Source organism: Sorex araneus, chromosome 6 (genome assembly GCF_027595985.1).
Source record: "Sorex araneus isolate mSorAra2 chromosome 6, mSorAra2.pri, whole genome shotgun sequence".
NCBI classification, from domain to species: domain Eukaryota; kingdom Metazoa; phylum Chordata; class Mammalia; order Eulipotyphla; family Soricidae; genus Sorex; species Sorex araneus.
The window spans coordinates 67,014,968-67,036,277 of record NC_073307.1 but is presented as its reverse complement, the minus strand read 5'-3'; the positions used below and the strand labels follow the sequence as shown (position 1 = coordinate 67,036,277).

General features: G+C 41.0%; 1 protein-coding gene across 1 annotated transcript in view; it reads right to left on the bottom strand.

Moving 5' to 3' along the window:
* Positions 1 to 6,464: 6,464 nt before the first annotated feature.
* NELL2 (neural EGFL like 2) overlaps positions 6,465 to 21,310 on the bottom strand; it is a 408,154-nt gene continuing 393,308 nt past the window's right edge. The window contains exons 18-20 of the mRNA XM_055141861.1: positions 20,358 to 20,534; positions 17,702 to 17,926; positions 6,465 to 7,166 (exon numbers count right to left, since the gene is read on the bottom strand). Of these exons, the coding sequence (XP_054997836.1) occupies positions 7,116 to 7,166; positions 17,702 to 17,926; positions 20,358 to 20,534 (453 nt within the window). The 3' untranslated portion in view covers positions 6,465 to 7,115. The remainder of the gene's footprint in view (positions 7,167 to 17,701; positions 17,927 to 20,357; positions 20,535 to 21,310) is intronic.

Below are 21,310 nucleotides of genomic sequence, written 5' to 3'. Positions count from 1 at the left end.
AAAACATAAAGCAGAAATTAATGACATGGAAACACAAAAAACAATCCAAAAGATCAATGAAACCAAGAGCTGGTTCTTTGAGAAAATAAACAAGATTGATGAACCAATAAAAACTCAGAAAGAAAGAGAGAATCTTAATAAACTGAACCAGAAATGAAAAGGGGGACATCACAACTTAAACCAAAGAAATTCGAAAGATCATCAGAGATGAATTTGAAAGTCTGTATGCCACGAACCAAGAGAACATAGAAGAAATGGATAAAGTTCTGGATTTCTATAACCTCTCAAGGTTGAACCAAGGAGATTTGGAATATCTGAATAGACCCATTACCACCAAGAAAATTGAAACTGTAATTAAAGTTCTTCCCCAAAACAAAATACCAGGTCCAGATGGATTCACTAGCGATTTAGTCGAAACATTTAAAGAAGACCTATTTCCAGTCCTTTTCTTGCTCTCTAAGAAAGTGAAGAAACAGAAATTCTCCCAAACTGTTTTTTTGAGGCACATATCACTCTAATAAAAGCAAACAGAGACACCACAAAAAAAGAAAATTACAGGCATATATACCTTATGAACATGGATGTGAAGATTCTCAACAAAATATTAGCAAATAGAATCCAACAACTTATCAAAAAGATACACCAAGACCGAGTGGGAATTCATCCCAGAGATGCAAGGGTGGTTTACCATTCACAAGTTAATCAACATAATCCATCATATGAACAAAAGAAAAGATAAAAACCATATGATCATATCAATAGATGCAGAGAAAGCATTTGACAGATCCAGTACCTGTTTATGATGAAATTTCTCAGCAAAATGTGAATTGAAGGAACTTTCCTCAATATGGACAATGCCATCTATGACAAGCCTACGTCAAGCATTATCCTCAATGGGGAAAAATAAGAGCCTTCCCTCAAAGGTCAGGGACAAGAAAAGGATGCCCACTCTCACCACTCCTATTCAATAGAATATTGGAAGTACTTGCCATAGCAGTTAGGCAAGAAAAAAAACATTAAGGGCATCCAAATAGGAAAGGAAGAAATCATGCTCTCACTATTTGAGAACCCTAAAGCCTCTACCAAGAAGCTCCTAGAAACAATAGACTTGTATAGTAAAGTCGCAGGCCATAAAATCAATACCCAATACATCTATACAATGGAATACTATGCAGCTGTTAGAAAAAAAGAGGTCAAGAATTTTGTAGTTAAGTGGATGGGCATGAAAAGTTTCATGCTGAGTGAAATGAGTCAGAAAGAGAGAGGCAGACATAGAAAGATTGCACTCATCTATGGTATATAGAATAACAGAGTGGGAGACTAACACCCAAGAACTGTAGAAATAAGTACCAGGAGGTTGACTCCATGGCTTCGAGGCTGGTCTCACGTTCCGGGGAAAGGTCAACTCAGAGAAGCGATCACCAACTACATTGTAGTCGAAGGCCATGTGGGGGAAGGGAGTTGCGGGCTGAATGAGGGCTAGAGACTGAGCACAGCGGCCACTCAACACCTTTATTGCAAACCACAACAGCTAATTAGAGAGAGAGAACAGAAGGGAATGCCCTGCCACAGTGACAGGGTGGGGTGGGGGGAGATGGGATTGGGGAGGGTGGGAGGGACGCTGGGTTTACGGGTGGTGGAGAATGGGCACTGGTGAAGGGATGGGTTCCCGAACTTTGTATGAGGGAAGTATGAGCACAAAAGTGTGTAAATCTGTAACTGTACCCTCACGGTGATTCTCTAATTAAAAATAAATAAATTAAAAAAAAATCAATACCCAAAAATCCTTGACTTTTCTATACACAAATAATGAGAAAGAAAAAAGTGATATGAAAAAAGCAATCCCGTTCACAATCATGCCTCAGAAAATCAAGTCCCTCAGAATCAACTTAACTAAGGAGGTAAAGGACCTGTACAAAGAAAAGTAGAAAATGCTACTTCAGTAAGTATTAAAAGAGGGCACATGGAAATGGAAACACATCCCCTGCTCAAGAATTTGGAGAATTAAATTATAAAAATTTCAGTACTCCCAAAAGCATTATGCAAATTAAATGCTTTCCTATAAAAGTACCCATCACATTCTTCAAAGAAATGGATCAAACACTCCTGAAATTCATATGGAGCAACAAGCCCCCACGAATAGCTAAAGCAATTCTTGGGAGGGAAGAGATGGGAGGTATCACCTTCCCCAACCTCAAACTTTACTACAAAGTGTTAACAATTAAAACAGCATGGTATTGGAACAAAGGCAGAGCCTCAAACCAATGGGTTGACTATCCTTGTATATCTGAATATCCTTATACTTTGGAAGCCAGCCTCACATGCTGGGGAAAAAGGCATCTGAGATAGAGAAGGGACCACCAAGTAAATGAGGCTTGGAGGGATCACTTGGGATGGGAAATATGTGCTGAAAGTAGACCTATGGACCAAACATGATGGCCACTTAGTACCCGTATTGCGAACCTTAACACCCTAAAGGAGAGAGAAAGTAAAAGGGAATGTGACTGCCACAAAGACAGGGGGTAGGGATATGGGGGTGAGAGGGATGCTGGAATCATTGGTGGTGGAGAATGGGCACTGGTGGAGGGATGGGTAGTTGGTCATTGTATGACTGAAGCGTAATCACAAAAGTTTGTAAATCTGTAACTGTATTTCTGGTGATTCATTAAAAATTTAACTATATTTCTGGTGATTCATTAAAAATTTTTTTAAAAAAGAAAGTGGAAGCAAATGATATGGTTTACTGTGAACAAATTCCAAAGAATTAGGTTTAAATAGTCTTAAATTTTCTTCAGAACATAAAGGGAAAACAAATGGCATGGAATAAATATTTTTACCAAAGGTTGGTTGGTTTTTGTTTTGACGTGTACCGGCTGTACTCAAGACTTACTCCTGGGCAACTCAGAGAAGGGAACACCAAGTAAAATGTGGTCGGAAGTCATGTGGGGGAAGGGTGATGCGTGCCAAATGTAGACTAGAGACTGAACACAATGGCCACTCAACACCTTTATTGCAAACCACAATACCTAATCAGAGAGAGAACAAAAGGAAATACCCTGCCATAGTGGCAGTGTGGGGTGGGGGGTGGGGAGACGGGATTGGGGAGGGTGGGAGAGATACTGGGTTTACTGGTGGTAGAGGATGGGCACTGGTGAAGGGATGGGTTCTCGAACTTTGTATGGGGGAAACATGAGCACAATAATGTATAATTCATTTCAATTCTTAATGTAATTTTATTAGATCAATGAAGTCCAGATGAAAAATAAAAGACTTACTCCTGGCTCTGCAATCAGAATTCATTCCTGGGAGGGCTCTGAGGACCACATAGTGTGCTGGGATCAAACCCGGATTAATCACATGGCAGGCAAGTGCCCTTCCCACTATATTACTATTCTGACCTATCAAAGTCTATTTTTAAAGGCACCAAAAACTCCCACATTAAATTCATTCTTTAATTCTCACTTTTGCATAATGTCGGCATAACTCACTGAGAACATTTTGCCTGCTATCTCCAGAGTAAGAAACAGGGAATTAACTACCATTTTTTCAAGTAACAAACCTTCCAAGAAATCACTGATTACTTCTTGCTGAGGTAAACAGCAATCTCCAGGGAATCTATTATTTACAAAATATACTTATTGGAGAAGGAAATAGTAAGTCTGAATACATTTATTACTTTAAAGGTCTTTGAAAGAATGCAATCTTATTTCTTGTGTTTATCAATATAATTTTTTTCTGTTTATTCAGCAGTCTATCAAAATCAGGTGTCTGAAAAACACCAATATGCTCAGGTCTCTAAATTCTTAGAAAGACTGTAAATTCTTATACAATTTAATCTTACTTTTAAATGACATAAAATATAAGCCTACAATGTAGTTAAATGATAGAGCATTTACCTTGTGTGTTCAAAGCCTCAGGAGCAATCCCTGCCACTTAAAAAAAATAAAAATTAAAAACTACACAACAGTAGAGAGTACAAAGGGTAGGTCAACTGCTTTGCTCATGGCACACCAGGATTTGAATCCCTTTTGATCTCCAGTACCCTCAATGGTCCCCTGAACCTGCCAGGAGTGATCTCTGAGTGAGGACAAGAGTAACCCCAAAACAAACGAGAAGGGCATAAGATAATAAATGATGAATAAATGTGCATGTATCAGTATAGAGATTATTAGTATGTATTTATACTCCCATGAGGTATTTCTTACTCTGTCATTAAAGCAAGTAAAATATACTTGGGAGAATAGAAAATTCCAAGTCTGGGGGTTGGAGCAATAGTACAGTGGGTAGGGCATTTGCCTTGTACACAGCTAATCTGGGTTGGATCTGCGGCATTCCATATGGTCCCCTGTGTACCGCCAGTAGTAATTTCTGAGTGTAGAGCCAGAAGTAATCTAAGAGTATCACCTGGTATGGCCCCCAAACAAAACAACCAACAAAATCAAGTCTCTATATGAAAAGAAAAATACATGTCAAATTAACATTCTGTGGAGACTTAATTACTATTTATCATAATAAATAAAGATTGATAAATATTCTGCTGAAAATTTAGTACAAAGTTCTGCTAAAATAAATCAATTTATAATAAATTCAATAAATATGAAAATGTACTTAAATTCACACATTCAATAAATATTAGATATGCCTTACGTATTAAGACATTTTAAGTTTTACTTTAGTGCAACTCATATTGGGTTTCCATAGAATGGTGAAGATATAGTCAAAAAGTCACTTTACCATTTCTATGCTTGTATTGGTAATATTCTGTATACTTTTATTTTTTATTTAAAGAAAAGAATATTAACAAATATTTAATTCGATAATATTTGCATTTCATTTTTTCCTTAGTCCAAAAAAGATGGATAAGAAAATATTGGATTAACTATCTTTTGTGGGAGCCCATTTACTGCTTTCTCCCTGTGATTTCAATGTACCAATAAATTCAATATGTACAATCATAACGCTGCTTCTAACATTAGGATTCTTCATATTTTTGTATGAAAATGCAAAGGATTCCTTTGGGAAGCTGTTCCCAACTGCTGCATACTTCCTCCCTTATGGGCATCAGTTGGAGTCCTGAGAGGAACAGACGGCACCCTCGAGCTGGCTCATTATAGGGAGTTTAACAAAGTGATCATTTGTGTGATAAAAAGTAGGAAAAGCAAGAAATAGAGCAGATACACCCTTTTCTCACCCCCAAGGATGAGAGTTGTTACTATCTGCAAGTGAGAGGCCAACAGAATTTATCAGAACATGGAAAGGCCAGCTTAGTGGGGAGGCCCACCCCTCAGGAGATGGATCTGTCAACTGGAGTCCAGTGAACAACAGAACAATTCACATGGTCTATCTAGGTTACCCACCAGGATACAAAACAGGCGTAACAGGTAATTGGGAAGATCTAGGTATAAAACTGGGCACAAAGGGTGACTCGGAAGAAATAAGAATATCTCTAACCCTTCCTCAGCCCCAGGTCCTGAGATCTCCAAGCCTGCTTGGATCAGGACTGGGCCTTTCCACCCACATCCCCCATTTTCCAGTAGCTAGGCAGTCACGCCCAGAAACTGCCCCCAGCCTGTGTAATCCCATCAACAGACAACATCCAGAGACTATAAAACCAAACTCCCGGAAGAGAGCGATGCAGAGTCTCTTTCCCCTGTGCCTGGCTGTCTTCACTGAGGCCCCTCAGAGGGGGTGGGTTGAGTCTCTCTCCCCATCCCGAGCAGAGCCCCGGCAGCAGAAGACCTCCAGAACCCAGCCACAGCTATGCTCAAGGCCATTCTCCACATGCTCGGATGAGCCTCATGCATGAAGGAACTGGCAGAGGAACCCAGGTGTGTGGGACCCGGGGCTGAGATCTCCAAGCCTGCTCAGATCGGGACAGGGTCTCTTCTGCCCAGATCCCCCATTTTCCAGTAGCTAGGCAGTTACACTCAGAAACTTCCCTCGGGGCCCGTGTAGTCCCATCAATGGCCAAGAAGCTCCCAGAAGCACACAGCCGCTTTGTGGCTGCACAACATCTTATAGTCTAGTTTTCCCTCTCGGAGAACTTGGCAACCTACCGAGAGTTTCCTGCCTGCACAGGAGAGCCTGGCAAGCTCCCCATGGTGAATTCATATGCCAAATACAGTAACAATGATGGGTCTCATCTCCCTGACCCTGAAAGAGCCTCTAATGTAGCACTGTTGGGAAGGATGAGTTAAGAGAGGCTGCTAAAATCTCGGGCTAGGATGAATGGAGACATTACTGGGTCTGCTTGAGCAAATCAAGGATCAATAGGATGACAGATATACAGTGATAACCCTTCCTAATAAGGCTTTTATAATGCTTTCTAATTGGGCCTAGAGTTTAGCAAAAATCACCCCAATTTGGAAATAGTGTGGTGGGAGTTTTTCATCAGCAGTTTTAGGAAGAAACTTGTACGATGAAGAAACTGTGGGCAAAGGAACCCATTGAACACGACACTGATGTGTTATAAGGTAAGAGAAATATTTATTTCATTTTGCACAAGAACAAGCTTATACTGAACAAATTCAACCAAATAATATTAAGTGCAGTAAAACACGGAAATGGGGGTAGATTTTCCTGTTAGAAAATATTAAATAACCATGCCTGTGCATTATTTTTTATCATTACAGTAACTTGTTTCAGATTTCTTTTTCAGAATGTATATTGTACATAACACATTATAGCTTCTTGCTTTGTTTCTGAAAATATAATTCTTTCACTGCCTTACATTTTAGTTTTGCACTGAGAAACCTAAGTGATTCATGAAGATTCTGATAAGAAAATTTTTCTGCAGGAGCTTTTCAAACTTCCAATGGGCTCAGGCTTTATGTCCAGAGGCTATGATGTCATTGTGTGTGCGCTGCACATATTCTTCTACAAGGTAACGTCAGACAAAGTAGAGCAGCGTTCTGGTCTAGTTTTTCCCCAAGAATTTTCCTTTTATGGTTTCTCAAGCTCCACAAATTTAATAATTGAAAGTTCATTCAGCTATTAACAAAGCTGCACTCAGCTTCTCCAAAATGACTGATTTAAGGTTTAACATTTTTTTTTTGGGGGGGTCTTTTAAACAACAGAACCTTCTCAAAGAAAAACATCCCAGGAGCCAGTTCACGTCACAGTTCCTGAAGGCACTGTGGATCCACCGAACAACAGACGTGGCCATTCTGCAAAAGAGGAGAAATAAAATAGACGTGAATGTTGATGTTGAAGTCATTCGGTACACATACTGATTTTTTAAAGGTTTTTAAAAACTTCATTTTAACATAATTATGCTTATAGAAATACACTCATACTGGTTAATAGAATAAAATCAAATTTTAACATATCCTACACAATTTGGACCAATAATATATGGTTTAAACTTTTTAAACAAGGAACTACAATCTGATTTTTCATCGATTAGAAATGTATATATAGATCCTCCATCATATGCTGCTAAAGCCAACAGCAATAAGTATGAGAAATTAATCTTTGGTTTGTCTCTGAAAAGTAACATGTATCACACTGCAAAAGTTTACAAAATTGATGCAACAAAACATTACTGTAATATTTCAATGCTACTTTACAAAGTTCATTAGCTAATGGATGTTTAAGGGGTGGCAAGAGCCTATGAACATTATGAAAGCTATGAAAGTTAATATTACATTGTAGGTCACAAGTCTACAGAAAACCAAGATTTAGATAATTTCTTGAATCTGAATTAATACTATCAGCTCAATTCATCTGCTGAGGTCAACAAAGGAACATCAGACTGTTTTTTTCATTTATACAAAATAGAAAATTTTCTTCCCCAGATCTTCAGCCCAGAACTGATACGCTACAGGCCAGGCATTCATTCTTTCCACGGTCAACTTGCATGGGGTGATATGTGACGAGGTCTACTTGTTGTACTTGTTACAGAACTACTGTGCCTCATTATTTAAGGCAAATTAACAGAATAGCTTTATCCTGGGAGTCATTTTAGATAAAATTTGTTCTTTTATTTACTCATTCACAAAATACAGTGGTTACACATATGAATAAAGTAGACAGGGTCACTATCATCATAGGTCAGGGATTACAATTTAATGGGAAGAAAACTACCTAGTATAGATCAAAATGAAAATAACAATCGTAAAATGTTCTAGAAAGGAAGCAAATGAGGCAGTTTTATAAGATTAACAGAAGATGAGCTACTTAGATCGGATGGTCAGGGGAAATTCATTATAGCCGTTATAAAGCAAGACCTGAAGACAGCAGTGTGAAAAAGTAACCCAAATGTACAGGGAAGAGAAGAATAAAGACTTCCAGATGAAATGAAATTATTAAGTAACTGAAAAAATTGATGCAATTTTAAGTTGGCGAATAAATGGTGCAATGATAAAGTAAGAAAAAGATATGGAGAAAAAGAGAAAGACATGAATTACCTATTTTTTATGACAAAATGCCATAATACAGAATATTATCCCCAAAGGTCATATCTTATTCACTTTATTCCTTTCACTCTTTAACCAGTTAGTAGCAATCGTGTTATTTCATTACTGCAATCACAAAGATGATACTAACCTACTTCTTGAATTCATACTTGGTGTTTGATACTGTCAGGTACCTTCAACAATCTCCACCTCACAGTATTCCCCCAAAGATCAATTAGAAGAGTCCCACTCTTTAGACTCAGAAACCTTAACTAGAATGTCCAAAACTACACAGTCAATAATTATTTCTGAGATTAAATTTCCAAGTTAGTCTGATTATAAAACATTTCACTATAGATATTTCTTACAGTCATCTTTAGGCTATTGAAAATGTATTATAATATGAAAAAATAAAAAGTATCTGTTGCTTTAAGATTAAAAAAGGGAAAGAATTATATACTTTAGCCTTTTTTTTAAAGCACACTAAATAGGAGAAAATCCAGTCTGTATCTAAGAATAATTATTATTAATTTAACTTAATCCTCATCTTTTTCTAAATTATCAAACAGAGCTCTTATTCTGACTGGGAAATAATAACAACCTTATCTTGGCACTCCAGTAGTAATCATCACAGTGCTATCATCACATTTAGAGTCAGAGATTTTATATCCATAGGCTGTTATAATTCTCAGTTCATTGGCAATTTGATGTCAGGGTATACTACTTCCTGAAAGTATCGACTCCTCAGATTGTATGACTTTAAATAGAAAGTTTGGAAATTTTCAGAGCTTTATGTTATTGAGTATATGGTATTTGAATTTGAATTTTATGGAGAAGAAGTTGTTAGAATAGTTTACAGGATTTACAGGATTATGTTTCAGACCTGGGATGTTGGAGGGCAACTTTTAGTGCTATCAAGAGTGCCTGGAAACTCAGGAAGAAACACTAGAAAGGAGGAATAAATCAACATAGAAACATCCCAAATTCTTGAATGGTCTTTGAGCGGCAGATGAGATTCTGAAGAGATTGAGAATGGGTAGTTTGAACACTGAGACATCTGAACTAATGTTTCAGATGTTGCAAAATGGTAGGCGTGTTAATAATCCCTTCCCTACCACGTTGGAGAGGACTGACGAGCAATTCTAAATTTCCACTGACAGCCCAAAATGGAAGGATTAAGAGAAATGCAAAGTTTCAAGGTTAAAGATTTTCCCTAGAACTTTGAGCAAATCTGGCAGAGTGCCTCCTAACCACTGCAGAGTCAATTTAATTGCATGGTTAGTAGTCTTTAAATTACAATTTATTTGAACAAAAATCAGTAGTACTCTACTGGGAGAATTAACAAAGTGCAAGGTATACACTACATATATTTCATGATACATAATAATCCATAAAATTTATTAGTCATGTTCAAAAAAGGGAGGAAAAGGATTATTCCTCACAGCAAAGTAGCTCATAGCAAAGAAGCAAAGTAGCACTGTAGCACTCTCCTCCCATTGCTCATCGATTTGCTCGAGCAGGGATCAGTAACGTCTCCATTGTGAGACTTGTTGTTACTGTTTTTGGCATATTAAATACGCCACGGGTAGCTTGCCAGGCTCTGCCGTGTGGATGGGAAACTCTCAGTAGCTTGCTGGGCTCTCCGAGAGGGACGGAGGAATTGAACCCGGGTCAGCTGCTTGTAAGGCAAACGCCCTACCCACTGTGCTATCGATCCTACTGCTGTGCTATCGCTCCAGCCCTAGAAGCAAAGTAGTGAATAAAAATTCAAAAACAATACCGGGTCCAGGGACAGGGCTCAGTGGTAAAGACCCGCCTTGCTGGCACCATCAGTGTGCTTATGAGTCAAGTCTCAGCACTGCCCCACGTCACCAAGTGTGATCCTCAGCACTGCCGGTGTGATCTCTGGCAAAGCGAAAAGCTTGTGATCTCTTGCTCAACGCCACCAAATGCATCCACACATCACAACCCAAAATGTGTTAGCCCCGTAACCACTGGAGTGCAACCCCTGGAGACTACAGTAGCAGCAAAGGGGATGGAAGCAGGCGAATATAATCCAGATGGCAGCATTCAGAAACGAAAACCTTAAAGTGTCATGTGTATGCATGTACGCTTACATATGCTTGAATGATAAAAAGGCTGTCATGATGAATCTTTGAAAGAGGGCCAATCAGTAAATATCAGTAAGGCAATAGAAATGCAGAGAAATTAAAATAAAATTTTGAAACTGGGAGGTACAGTATTTGGAACAAAAATTCAATCAGACTTAATAGCAGATTGAAATAACAGATGAGTAGCAAATTTGAAGACAATCCAACAGGAATTATTCTATCTTTGAAACAGAGAAAAAAAGGACAAATTCGGGACCTCTGTGATCTTCAGAATAGTCATTAAGTCAGATAACATATGCATACTTGCAGAATTAAAGGAATTTGGGGAAGAAAATTTGGCAGGAAAAATGAGTTAAGAAAAATGATATGGGGCCGGAAAGACCGTGCAGCATGTAAGGCTTAACTTGCTTTGCATGTGGCTGACCTGGGATCAGTCCCTGGGACCCCATATGGTCCCCTGAGCCAGGAGCAAACCTGAGAAGAGCCAGGTGTGGCCCCCAAACCAAAAATAAATAAATCAAATAACATTTTTAAAAAATGAATGCCAATATTTTCTCAAATTGAATAAAAACATCAATTTAGATATTTAAAAAAACAGCAAACAACAGCGAGAATAAAGACAGCCCCTTCCCCCCGAGAGCAGGCCTAACGCATCACTTAAAAAAAGAAAGAGAAAGACGGCGCAAGGAGATGTAGTGGGGAAACCCACATTGCATGGAGGGTGAGAAAAAGACACATGACAGCCCATGTCTTCGGAAGCTCTGTGGCCTTCACCTTCAAAGCAGTGTGAACCTTTGCCAACTCCGAATCCTGTGCTTAGTAAAGGTCACTTGCAAAACACTAAGACATTTTCAGATTACACTAAGTTTAGGGAGTATGTTATCACTAGACCAGCAATAGAAGATGGTAAAAGAAGGACTTGAGTAGATTGTCCACTCAGATACGTAAGAAACAAAGAGCATAAGGAATAGTAAATATGTGTGGAAATTTAAGTTCGTGTATTTCTTTCCTTAATCTTACTAAATATAATTGACTTAAGAAGGCAAAAACAATAACATGGAACTTTATAGATTATAGTGTACATAATCATAACTATATATTTATTATAATATGAAAGGTAGAATATATTATTCTGATGTTTTCATCTTACATTTATATGAAGTAACATGATATTGAACTTTATGATAGATTATACTGTAAAAAATACATTTATATTGGCTGACAACTATGACAATAGTTATGATTAAATGAAAAATAAAAAATAAAAATATTAATTTTAAAAAGAGGTATAAAACAGATGGGGAATCAAAGAAAATAAATAATAGGATAATAATGACATTGTCAAAAATTACATTAAATGCTAGCTAAACTCTTCAGTTCAAATACTCTCACATTTAATAAAAATGTAAGAACTACTGAGAAATTTCTTACTATTAAGCAGACCCCCTGAGCACCATAGGATGCCCTTCCCAAAAAAGTGGAGCATAATTTTAGGGCCAGAGAGTACAGGGGTGAATTCTGGCAGGCAGCCAAACCCCCCTTGGATCCGCAGCACTGGGTGGTTTCCAAGGTGCTGGGAGTAATCCCAGACAGAGTGCTCCAGAGGGTTGCGAGTATTCTAGACCAGAATTTATCAAATTCCCCAAATCATACATGCAACTGTACTAACCAACTTAGAAATAAATATAAGGCGATTTACTGAGATTAGTTTGGTTAGTAGGAATAGCAACCATCTATCCTCCTATGGCTATAAAAATCAACTATTTTATTCCGTCTTTGTTTTCTGAGACATACCATCAGTGCCTGAATCCTGAGCCTTGCTCCTGGCTCTGTGCTCAGGAGGCACTTCTGGAAGAGCGTGGGCCACCAGCTGTGGTGCTGGGGATGGAACCCAGGCCAGAAGCATGCAAGGCGAAAAGTGCCTTGGCCACTCTGCTCTCTCTCTCGCCCCAAATTAATTTTCATAGTGGTACCAAGTTCTTAACACCCTCTTATTCCTGTAATGTTCATTATTAAAGGCATCATCACCCTTTCAATGCTAAATTTTAAAAGTGAAGATTAGAATACGACTGTAACTTTTAGGTAGCGAAGAGCTTGTTTTGTATGTGCGAGGTCTTGGGTTTGACAACTGGCAATGCAAATTTAAAGAGAGAGAGAGCAAGAGAACAGAAAAGAGAAACTTTTAACTTTCATGAAATAATATGTAATATAAATATTACTATCATCAATACTTTAGTATGTTTACATAGTATACATTTTCATCTTCCCTTGTTTCTAGTCTTGCAAAGTGTATGAATTCATACATACTTTATCTTGTTATTTGCACTGCTATTTCAATAGCTCAATAATTTAACATAATTGTATAAGTATATACTATATGCAATCATACACTTAATATGATGCTATAAAATACTAAAATGTAATATGTTGTATCATTTAGCATTATTATAATTTAATCATTGTCCATCCTGGACATTTTGATTTCTTCCTTAATTCTGTATAAAATATAATGTTGAAGTGAATATTGTCATGCATCTATTCTTACATTTTAAAGCACGTTTCTTTTTTTCTTTTTGGGTCACACCCAGCGATGCACAGGGGTTACTCCTGGCTCATGCACTCAGGTGGTGCTCAGGGACCATATGGGATGCTGGGAATTGAACCCAGGTTGGCTGCGTGCAAGGTAAACACCCTACCTGCTGTGATATCACTCCAGCCCCTAAAGTACTTTTCTATAGTGGATTCTTACCTGGGATTAATAAGACAAAAAATGTGTGTGTTATCAAAAACGTGTATGTGGCTATTGATAAATTTTTCTTGATCACTTAATGGTATAAAAGAACTGTTGTATATTCTAGCTCACCTTTTTATCATTAGAAATTATTACAAAATGTATTTTTCTGTTATAAGTGAAAATTAAGATTATTTTTCTTTAAATATGTTTCATTTAGAGATTTATTTTTTTCAAATCGCTGTAGTAGTTTAGTGAGTGTATTCATACTCTGCAATTATTCCTGAGTAGGTTCTATTATTTTCAGGTGAGTAAACTGACTTACAGAAATGATGAAATTTCCCTTGAGGAATATTCAACTAATTTGACCAAATGTTGAATCCAGATAGACAGACTGTAGACACCATATTTATTTGCTAGTGTTGCCTAGTAGGACATTTTCAACAACAGAGAGGTTTCCTATATGTGCTGTTTAATATGAGAGCCACCCGCCACATGTCTAGGTGTTCGCATGCTGCTGGTGTGTTTTAGTAATTAAATTGCAATGGCATTTAGTTTTAAGATTAATATGTGGCTACTGAATACCATATAAAACAATATAGCTTTCAACAATAAACTGCTGGGCAATATTTTCAAGGAAAGTTTGTTGTAGGATAACATGGGTTTGTCCATTCCGCCTTGCCACAGGAAGCTTAGGTTTATTGGGTTACTCCCACCACAGTGCTCCCACTCCTCTGTGTTTATTTGTAACTTCTTTCTTTGTGCTCTGTTAACTTGTAAATATTGTTTTTTTTTTTTTCCTCCTTAAGCCCTTTGCATAGTTAATTCAGAGCAATGTACTTTTTGTATGGGCACAAAAAGTTAATGCTATGCTTTTGTAACATGAGAGTTAATTGACTTCAAATGATATTTTCCTCCTGGGCATCTGTTCTCGACTCAAGCCTCAGTTGCCCTGACTTCTTAGCACCCCAAAAGCAGGGCCCCAATGAGGGACTGGATGGACCCTGGGAAGTGGTGAGCTATTTGCTAACCTGGCATTGAAGTGGGCCTGGCCAAAGTACCATAATACTTAACTATAAGTTAAGAGCTTGGTCATGGACAAATTTTGTCACGATCTAAAAAGTAATAAATAGATTCGAACCCTGCTAGGGTTAGGAATGATTAATCTGGCCTGAGCACTATAGTCTGAGTCGGTGGCAGGATGTTCCCAGGGGAGCTGCCCTACAAGCTTCAATGTATCTCTTACTGTGTTCATACAAAAATAACTAATATTAAGATGTTAATTAAGATGATAACTAATTTATTGGGCTGAGGAGAAGAGGAGTACCCCTAGGTGGTGTTTCCGCCCTTGAGCCTGACAGGGAGTCAGGAGGGGCTTTCTTATGCTGATTTTGCTACCCTACCCGACTGGGTGTAGCATCAGCGCAGAGTGAGGGCCTGGAGAGAGGAGTGGGGGAGAGACTAGAGAGCTGGAGGAGCGGAGAGACAGAGCAGGGAGCAAGAAGGAGCGCGGAGAGAAAGCGGGAGAGACAGGAGGAGGCGGGAGTGAGGGGCAGTGGCTAGGATGGGGGCTCGGAGACTGGAACAGGCACGTGGGGAGAAGGAATAAACGGCAGCTGATCACCAACTGCTTGGCCCTCGTCTCCTCCTCCGTCTGCCCCATGGCTCGGGCCTTCCCGGCTGGGCGAGCGGCCAAGCCCACCCAACCTGGGCGGCGATGGGGAGGGCCACTGGGGGTCCCCTGGACGCCTGGAGATTAAACAGGTTACATCTGGTTTACATTCATATCTCTGATCCTAAAAAATGCAAATTAAATTGTATTTTAACTGATTTATCAGTCAAAAAGAGATGTAGGGTGTGAAGATAAGTAGAAATGGTTCTTTGAAAGCAGTAAGTTAGGAAAAGGCCTATTTGGTTGGCCTATCCCTGCTCAAAACAGCGACCTAGGTCAGAGTGCGTGTGAGGAACCAGGGGCCGAAGACACAGGACAATGGGTGGGGAGTGTGCCTTGCATGCCGCTGGCCCTGGTTTGAGCCCCAGAACCACACGGGCCCTTCTAGGAATGACTTCTCGGCACAGAGCCAGGAGCACGCCCTGGGCACCAGCAGGTGTGGCCCCTAACAACAACAAACACACAAAAAGTATGAGGAACTAAATGTAAGAAATTATATACCTGTTCATCGGTAATACTGAAGATCCGACATATGTACTGTGACATGTACATATTAAATGTATTTCAAAGCAACACTCACTGAGTAGTAACTTAGCAACAGTACTGCTAACTCAGTAATAGTACCAACTTTTAAATTTGCCAATTGACTTTCAGAAAACATCGAAAATGTTAGCTCCAAAAGCTTTGCCTGATTGACAAATTGTACTGATTGAAAGAGCTAAAATTTGGGTTTCAAACAGATAATGATAGTATCTCAAAGAATAAAGTATTTTATGTTTTTTTGTCCTGTTGCATCAAGACACTTTAGTAAGAATTTGTGCTAAGTGAATCTGAATTAAATTTCTCTACTTTTTAAAATAATGATACTTTCAAAAACAGCATTTATAGAAATTTGACTAAACTATAAGAAATCTGGCATCTTTAATCAGCTGCTGTTGATAAATCTTCCAGAGTACTGATTTAGTTTTGCTATTGATTCCAAAATTATGACTTTGAGAAAAACATAAATATTTAGAAAGAATCATCAAATAATATGATTTCAACTCCTTCACTACCTATACACTATATACGGTTGACATTACATCAATTTATTTTTGCTTGCATTGAAATAAAAGGCACAATGAATGTTCTATTTTCCTGGTAGAAGTTGAAAATTGTTACGATGATTTTTTACAACTGAAGAATAAAATAGTAAATAACATCTTAAATTTTTCAGCTCAATGTAAATGAATACAACCAAGTAAGAAACATACCCACTTTTTTCTGATATTGATTTTCTCCTTTGGAAAGTTACCTGCTTTTTTGGGTAAATCTTAATAAAAGATCTCATGAAATAGTGCCAGATAAAAATCATTAAAATAATAGTTTTCTTTCACGAAAAAGACACATGAAATTTAGTGTTTAGCTTTTAACTGTTCATACTCTCAGGTATGTACAGTTGGATATTTCTGGACAACTTAAGTAGGCTCTGTCTGCTCAGGTGCTATAAACAACACACAATTCCGGTTCTGACCCGTGCTTCCTCCTGGAGTGAGCCCTGGACGGTCCACATTGGTCAGCCTGGCAGGGCAGAGGCGAGGGCACCCGCCCCCCGGGGTCAGCCTGGCAGGGCAGAGCCGAGGGCACCCGCCCCCCGTGGTCAGCCTGGCAGGGCAGAGCCAGGGGCACCCGCCCCTGTGTGAGTGATGACCGGGGGGAAAGGTTCCCGGGGTCAGCCTGGCAGGGCGGAGCCAGGGGCACCCGCCCCTGTGAGAGTGATGACCGGAGGGAAAGGTTCCCGGGGTCAGCCTGGCAGGGCAGAGCCAGGGGCACCCGCCCCTGTGTGAGTGATGACCGGAGGGAAAGGTTCCCGGGGTCAGCCTGGCAGGGCAGAGCCAGGGGCACCCGCCCCTGTGTGAGTGATGACCGGAGGGAAAGGTTCCCGGGGTCAGCCTGGCAGGGCAGAGCCAGGGGCACCCGCCCCTGTGTGAGTGATGACCGGAGGGAAAGGTTCCCGGGGTCAGCCTGGCAGGGCAGAGCCGAGGGCCCCCCGCTCCTGTGTGAGTGATGACCGGAGGGAAAGGTTCCCGGGGTCAGCCTGGCAGGGCGGAGCCAGGGGCACCCGCCCCTGTGAGAGTGATGACCGGAGGGAAAGGTTCCCGGGGTCAGCCTGGCAGGGCAGAGCCAGGGGCACCCGCCCCTGTGTGAGTGATGACCGGAGGGAAAGGTTCCCGGGGTCAGCCTGGCAGGGCAGAGCCAGGGGCACCCGCCCCTGTGTGAGTGATGACCGGAGGGAAAGGTTCCCGGGGTCAGCCTGGCAGGGCAGAGCCAGGGGCACCCGCCCCTGTGTGAGTGATGACCGGAGGGAAAGGTTCCCGGGGTCAGCCTGGCAGGGCAGAGCCGAGGGCCCCCCGCTCCTGTGTGAGTGATGACCGGAGGGAAAGGTTCCCGGGGTCAGCCTGGCAGGGCAGAGCCAGGGGCACCCGCCCCTGTGTGAGTGATGACCGGAGGGAAAGGTTCCCGGGGTCAGCCTGGCAGGGCAGAGCCAGGGGCACCCGCCCCTGTGTGAGTGATGACCAGGGGGAAAGGTTCCCGGGGTCAGCCTGGCAGGGCAGAGCCAGGGGCACCCGCCCCTGTGTGAGTGATGACCGGGGGGAAAGGTTCCCGGGGTCAGCCTGGCAGGGCAGAGCCGAGGGCCCCCCGCTCCTGTGTGAGTGATGACCGGGGGGAAAGGTTCCCGGGGTCCCGTTGAGGCACGTTAGCCCGCAGCCGAGCCCAGGGCGCGGCCTGCCAAGGGCCCGAGTGGCGTTACCTTGCACTGGCAGAGAGTACACTCGGTGCCACGCTTGATCCAGGACGACCCCGTGAAGCGGACCACGTTCATCTCATCCAGGCAGGTTTTGGTGATGTCATTGCGGATGGTGTCGGCCTGGCAGGGGTCCGTGACGCAGCGCGGACAGCACTCATTTTCCGGGAGAACACTGAATTCACACTCCGCCTCCGGACAGGGCAGGGGCCAGCAGTCCACCTCCCCCTGCTGCAGAAGACGCAGGGTGAAGGCAGAGGAAGGGAGGCAGGGAAGAGATGGGAGAGACGGGCGGGGGACCAGAGTTTACCGAATAGTTACTCAGTGTGTTGGATGAGTATTCACAAGACAGCCAGAATCTCAGCTTTTGCAGGTAATCTACATAGTTCCTGTTAGATAACTGTGGTAGGGCTGAATTTTAAATCTCTGAGCATTAAACAAAAGACTAACATTAAAACAAAAGCAAAATTAATTGCTTCAAAATAATCAGATTTGCATGTTGTCATATTTCCCATGATGAATTATTTATTATGGTTTTAATTCTTTTGTTCTTTTTCCTTATTCTTTTACCACGCCCCCATGTCTTAAATTAACATTTATAAGAAAATGAGCTGAAGACAGGAATTTGACAGTTTTTCATTTTTTATTCATATATTTCTCAGTAGAGCTACTTTAAAATGATAAACTAGAAAATGATGTCAGCCTTCCTTCTATTCCACATTGGATAACTGTATGAACTAGATCTTTTTAAAATTTAGTTCCTACCTGATTCCTATTTTCCTCATAATTTTGAATCTCATGGGTTTGGAGATAAAAGCAGCCTGCAGATACAAAACCTGACCTTGTACTTTCAATTGCCCTTGAGGTTGAAAGAATGAAAAGGAAGCACCAGCAACAAAGAAACGTTGCCTTAAAAGCACCCTTACAAAAATAGAAAGGACACTAGTCAAAAGGCTACAAGGATTGTCTGTGAAATTCTGTCTATAAATTAATACATATCAATTTTTCTTTTACTTATACCACTAATAAAATAAACAACCATGAATTTGCTCCAATTAAAAAAGACTGGTTTTGGGGGCTGGAGCGATAGCACAGCAGGTAGGGCACTTGCCTTGCACGCGGCCGACCCAGGTTCGATTCCCAGCATTCCATATGGTCCCCTGAGCACCGCCAGGCACCAGGAGTAGTTCCTGAACCACCCCTGTGCATCGCCAGGTGTGACCCAAAAAGTAAAAAATTAAAAATAAAAAAATAAAAAAGACTGGTGTTTTACTGAGTTTATTATTATTTTTTCCAACATTTCCTTTGATCTTACACAGTTCTGGCTGTTAGAATCACCTCTGCAGTGCCTGGCACTGCATGAAGCTGGGGGTGAAGCTCTGGGAGCCTCTGCAGACATGGGGCCGTCTTGGGGACCCCTTCTTGCTCAGGGTCCCCCCTAGAACAGCTGCCAGGAGCACCCGCATGTGAAGATGGCCCCAGAATTTTAACTCACAACCTCATATTTGCTGAGTAAGCACTTGTGGCCACTCAGTCATATTCTCAGCCCCTAATTTTCATTTCAGCCTATTTTAAAAAGACCTTTTATAAATCACTCTATCACTGTCATCCCATTGTTCACCGATTTACTCAAGTGGGCGCCAGTAGCGTCTCCATTTGTCCGAGCTTTGGGGTTTTAGCAGCCTCTCCTTACTCATTTTCCCCAACAATTGGAGACTCTTTTTAGGGTCGGGGGAATGAGACTTGTTATTGCTACTGTATCTGGCATATCGAATATGCCGTGAGGAGCTTTGGTTAAATTCATAAATACACACATTCAATTCTGAAATTAGGTTTAGCATTTATTCTATGCAGACTATGTGTGAAATGGGGTGTTCCTAGGGAGCGGAGGGGGAGTAGCGGGGTTAAGGTGCATGCCTTGCTCTCGACTCATCCAGCTTCCACGCTCAGCAATATAGGGCCCCCTTAGCACGGTGCATCCCCGGAGACCCCGGCCACCTCCATGGTGGGCTGAGTAATCCCTGGCACTGCTGGGCCCGAGCAGCAGTGCGTCATCACACCCTCCTATTGAACACCCAAGCTGTTCAGTCCGCATGCCCTGGTCCCCTGAGCACCACTTGGAAGCTGCTCTCTTCTTCCCTCTTTCTAAATTCCCCAGAACACACCCCAGAACAATCCAGAACACTGACAGCAACAATCCTTAGAAGGAAAGTTCTATGTGTGGGGGGAGGAGGAAGTGGTGTGTGTGTGTGTGTGTGTGTGTGTGTGTGTGTGTGTGTGTGTGTGTGTGTGTGTTGTCTGAGCATGACTGGCAGATTGGATTCACAAAAGTGCTACTTGGTCGTGAATGATTTGCTTTCCATGAATGTCACTGTTTCAAACGCAGTTGTCTAAGCTTAAGCGGGACGGGGTTGGGTAAAGCAGTGAAGTCTTTTCTCACGTTCCTCGGAGACACTCCGGGAAAGCAGACACACACCTTGAGATCTACTTCCGATTCTTTCTTCTCATGTCCTGATTCCACGACATCATCTTTTCATTAAACAGGCTCACCCTTTCGACCTGCCCTCAGGGAGGCTAGATTCCAGTCCTGGGGATTCGACAGCAAGGCTGCTCCCCTGGCGAGACGCTGGGTCTAATGATCTCTACTTCAATCGAAACTTACCAGGCAGCGGCACTGCTGGCAGTTCTGGACCCAGTTGTCACCGCTGTTGTAGAGAGTCTCCCCATTTTGGTGGAGGCACTGACTGCTAAGCCTCGGGTCACACTCCGGGCAGCAGAAGAGATCCACGGTGGGATTCTCACAGTCACACACCATCCGCCGACACATCACAAATCCACTCTGCGGAAGAGGAGGAAGATACGCATTTCTCAGTATACTAACAACACGCTTATGTAGCTCAGATGTAGATTTGAAAATTGGGATTCTCTATTCAGGATGATTAATTTTCTTTAAATTCCATTTGGTAGCTATCACACAGGACTTACTTCAAGTGGGGAACTACAATTGCCTTTTCATACACTACTACTCAAATGACTAACAAAAAACAAGTATTCCAGAAATGACTAGTATAAACTGATGCCACTGTAGTTATTATGTGTATATAAATGAGCTTAATAAATTGAAAATTACATTTTATTTTGGGTAAGGTCAAGTTGTGATTATATTTGGTAGTAAATCAACATGTTTTATAAGTTGCTGTTTATGGAATATTTTAGACATATTTCTATGTAAGCTGTTAATAATTCTTTCCATTATAGTTGCCTTGGTGCATAATATTATTCATTAAATATTTGTTATCAAAATGCAACATGTATCTAAAGCAGAATATAATCCAAATACACATATTTTTCCCTTGTACATAGTATGTCCATTCTAGTTTCATATGCATATGATACTATGATTTTGGAAACTAGTGTAGTTAGAAATAAAATCTTACTAATCTGTGAATACATAAATACATTTTAGTATCCCCATGCAATGAGATACTATTCGGTAACAAAAATAAATGGACTAATGATATATGTAAAATTATAAATGAATGTCAAAAATATATTTATTTATTTTTGGTCTTTTGGGCCACTTTTTGCATTGTCTGGGAGCTTCTCTCAGCTCTG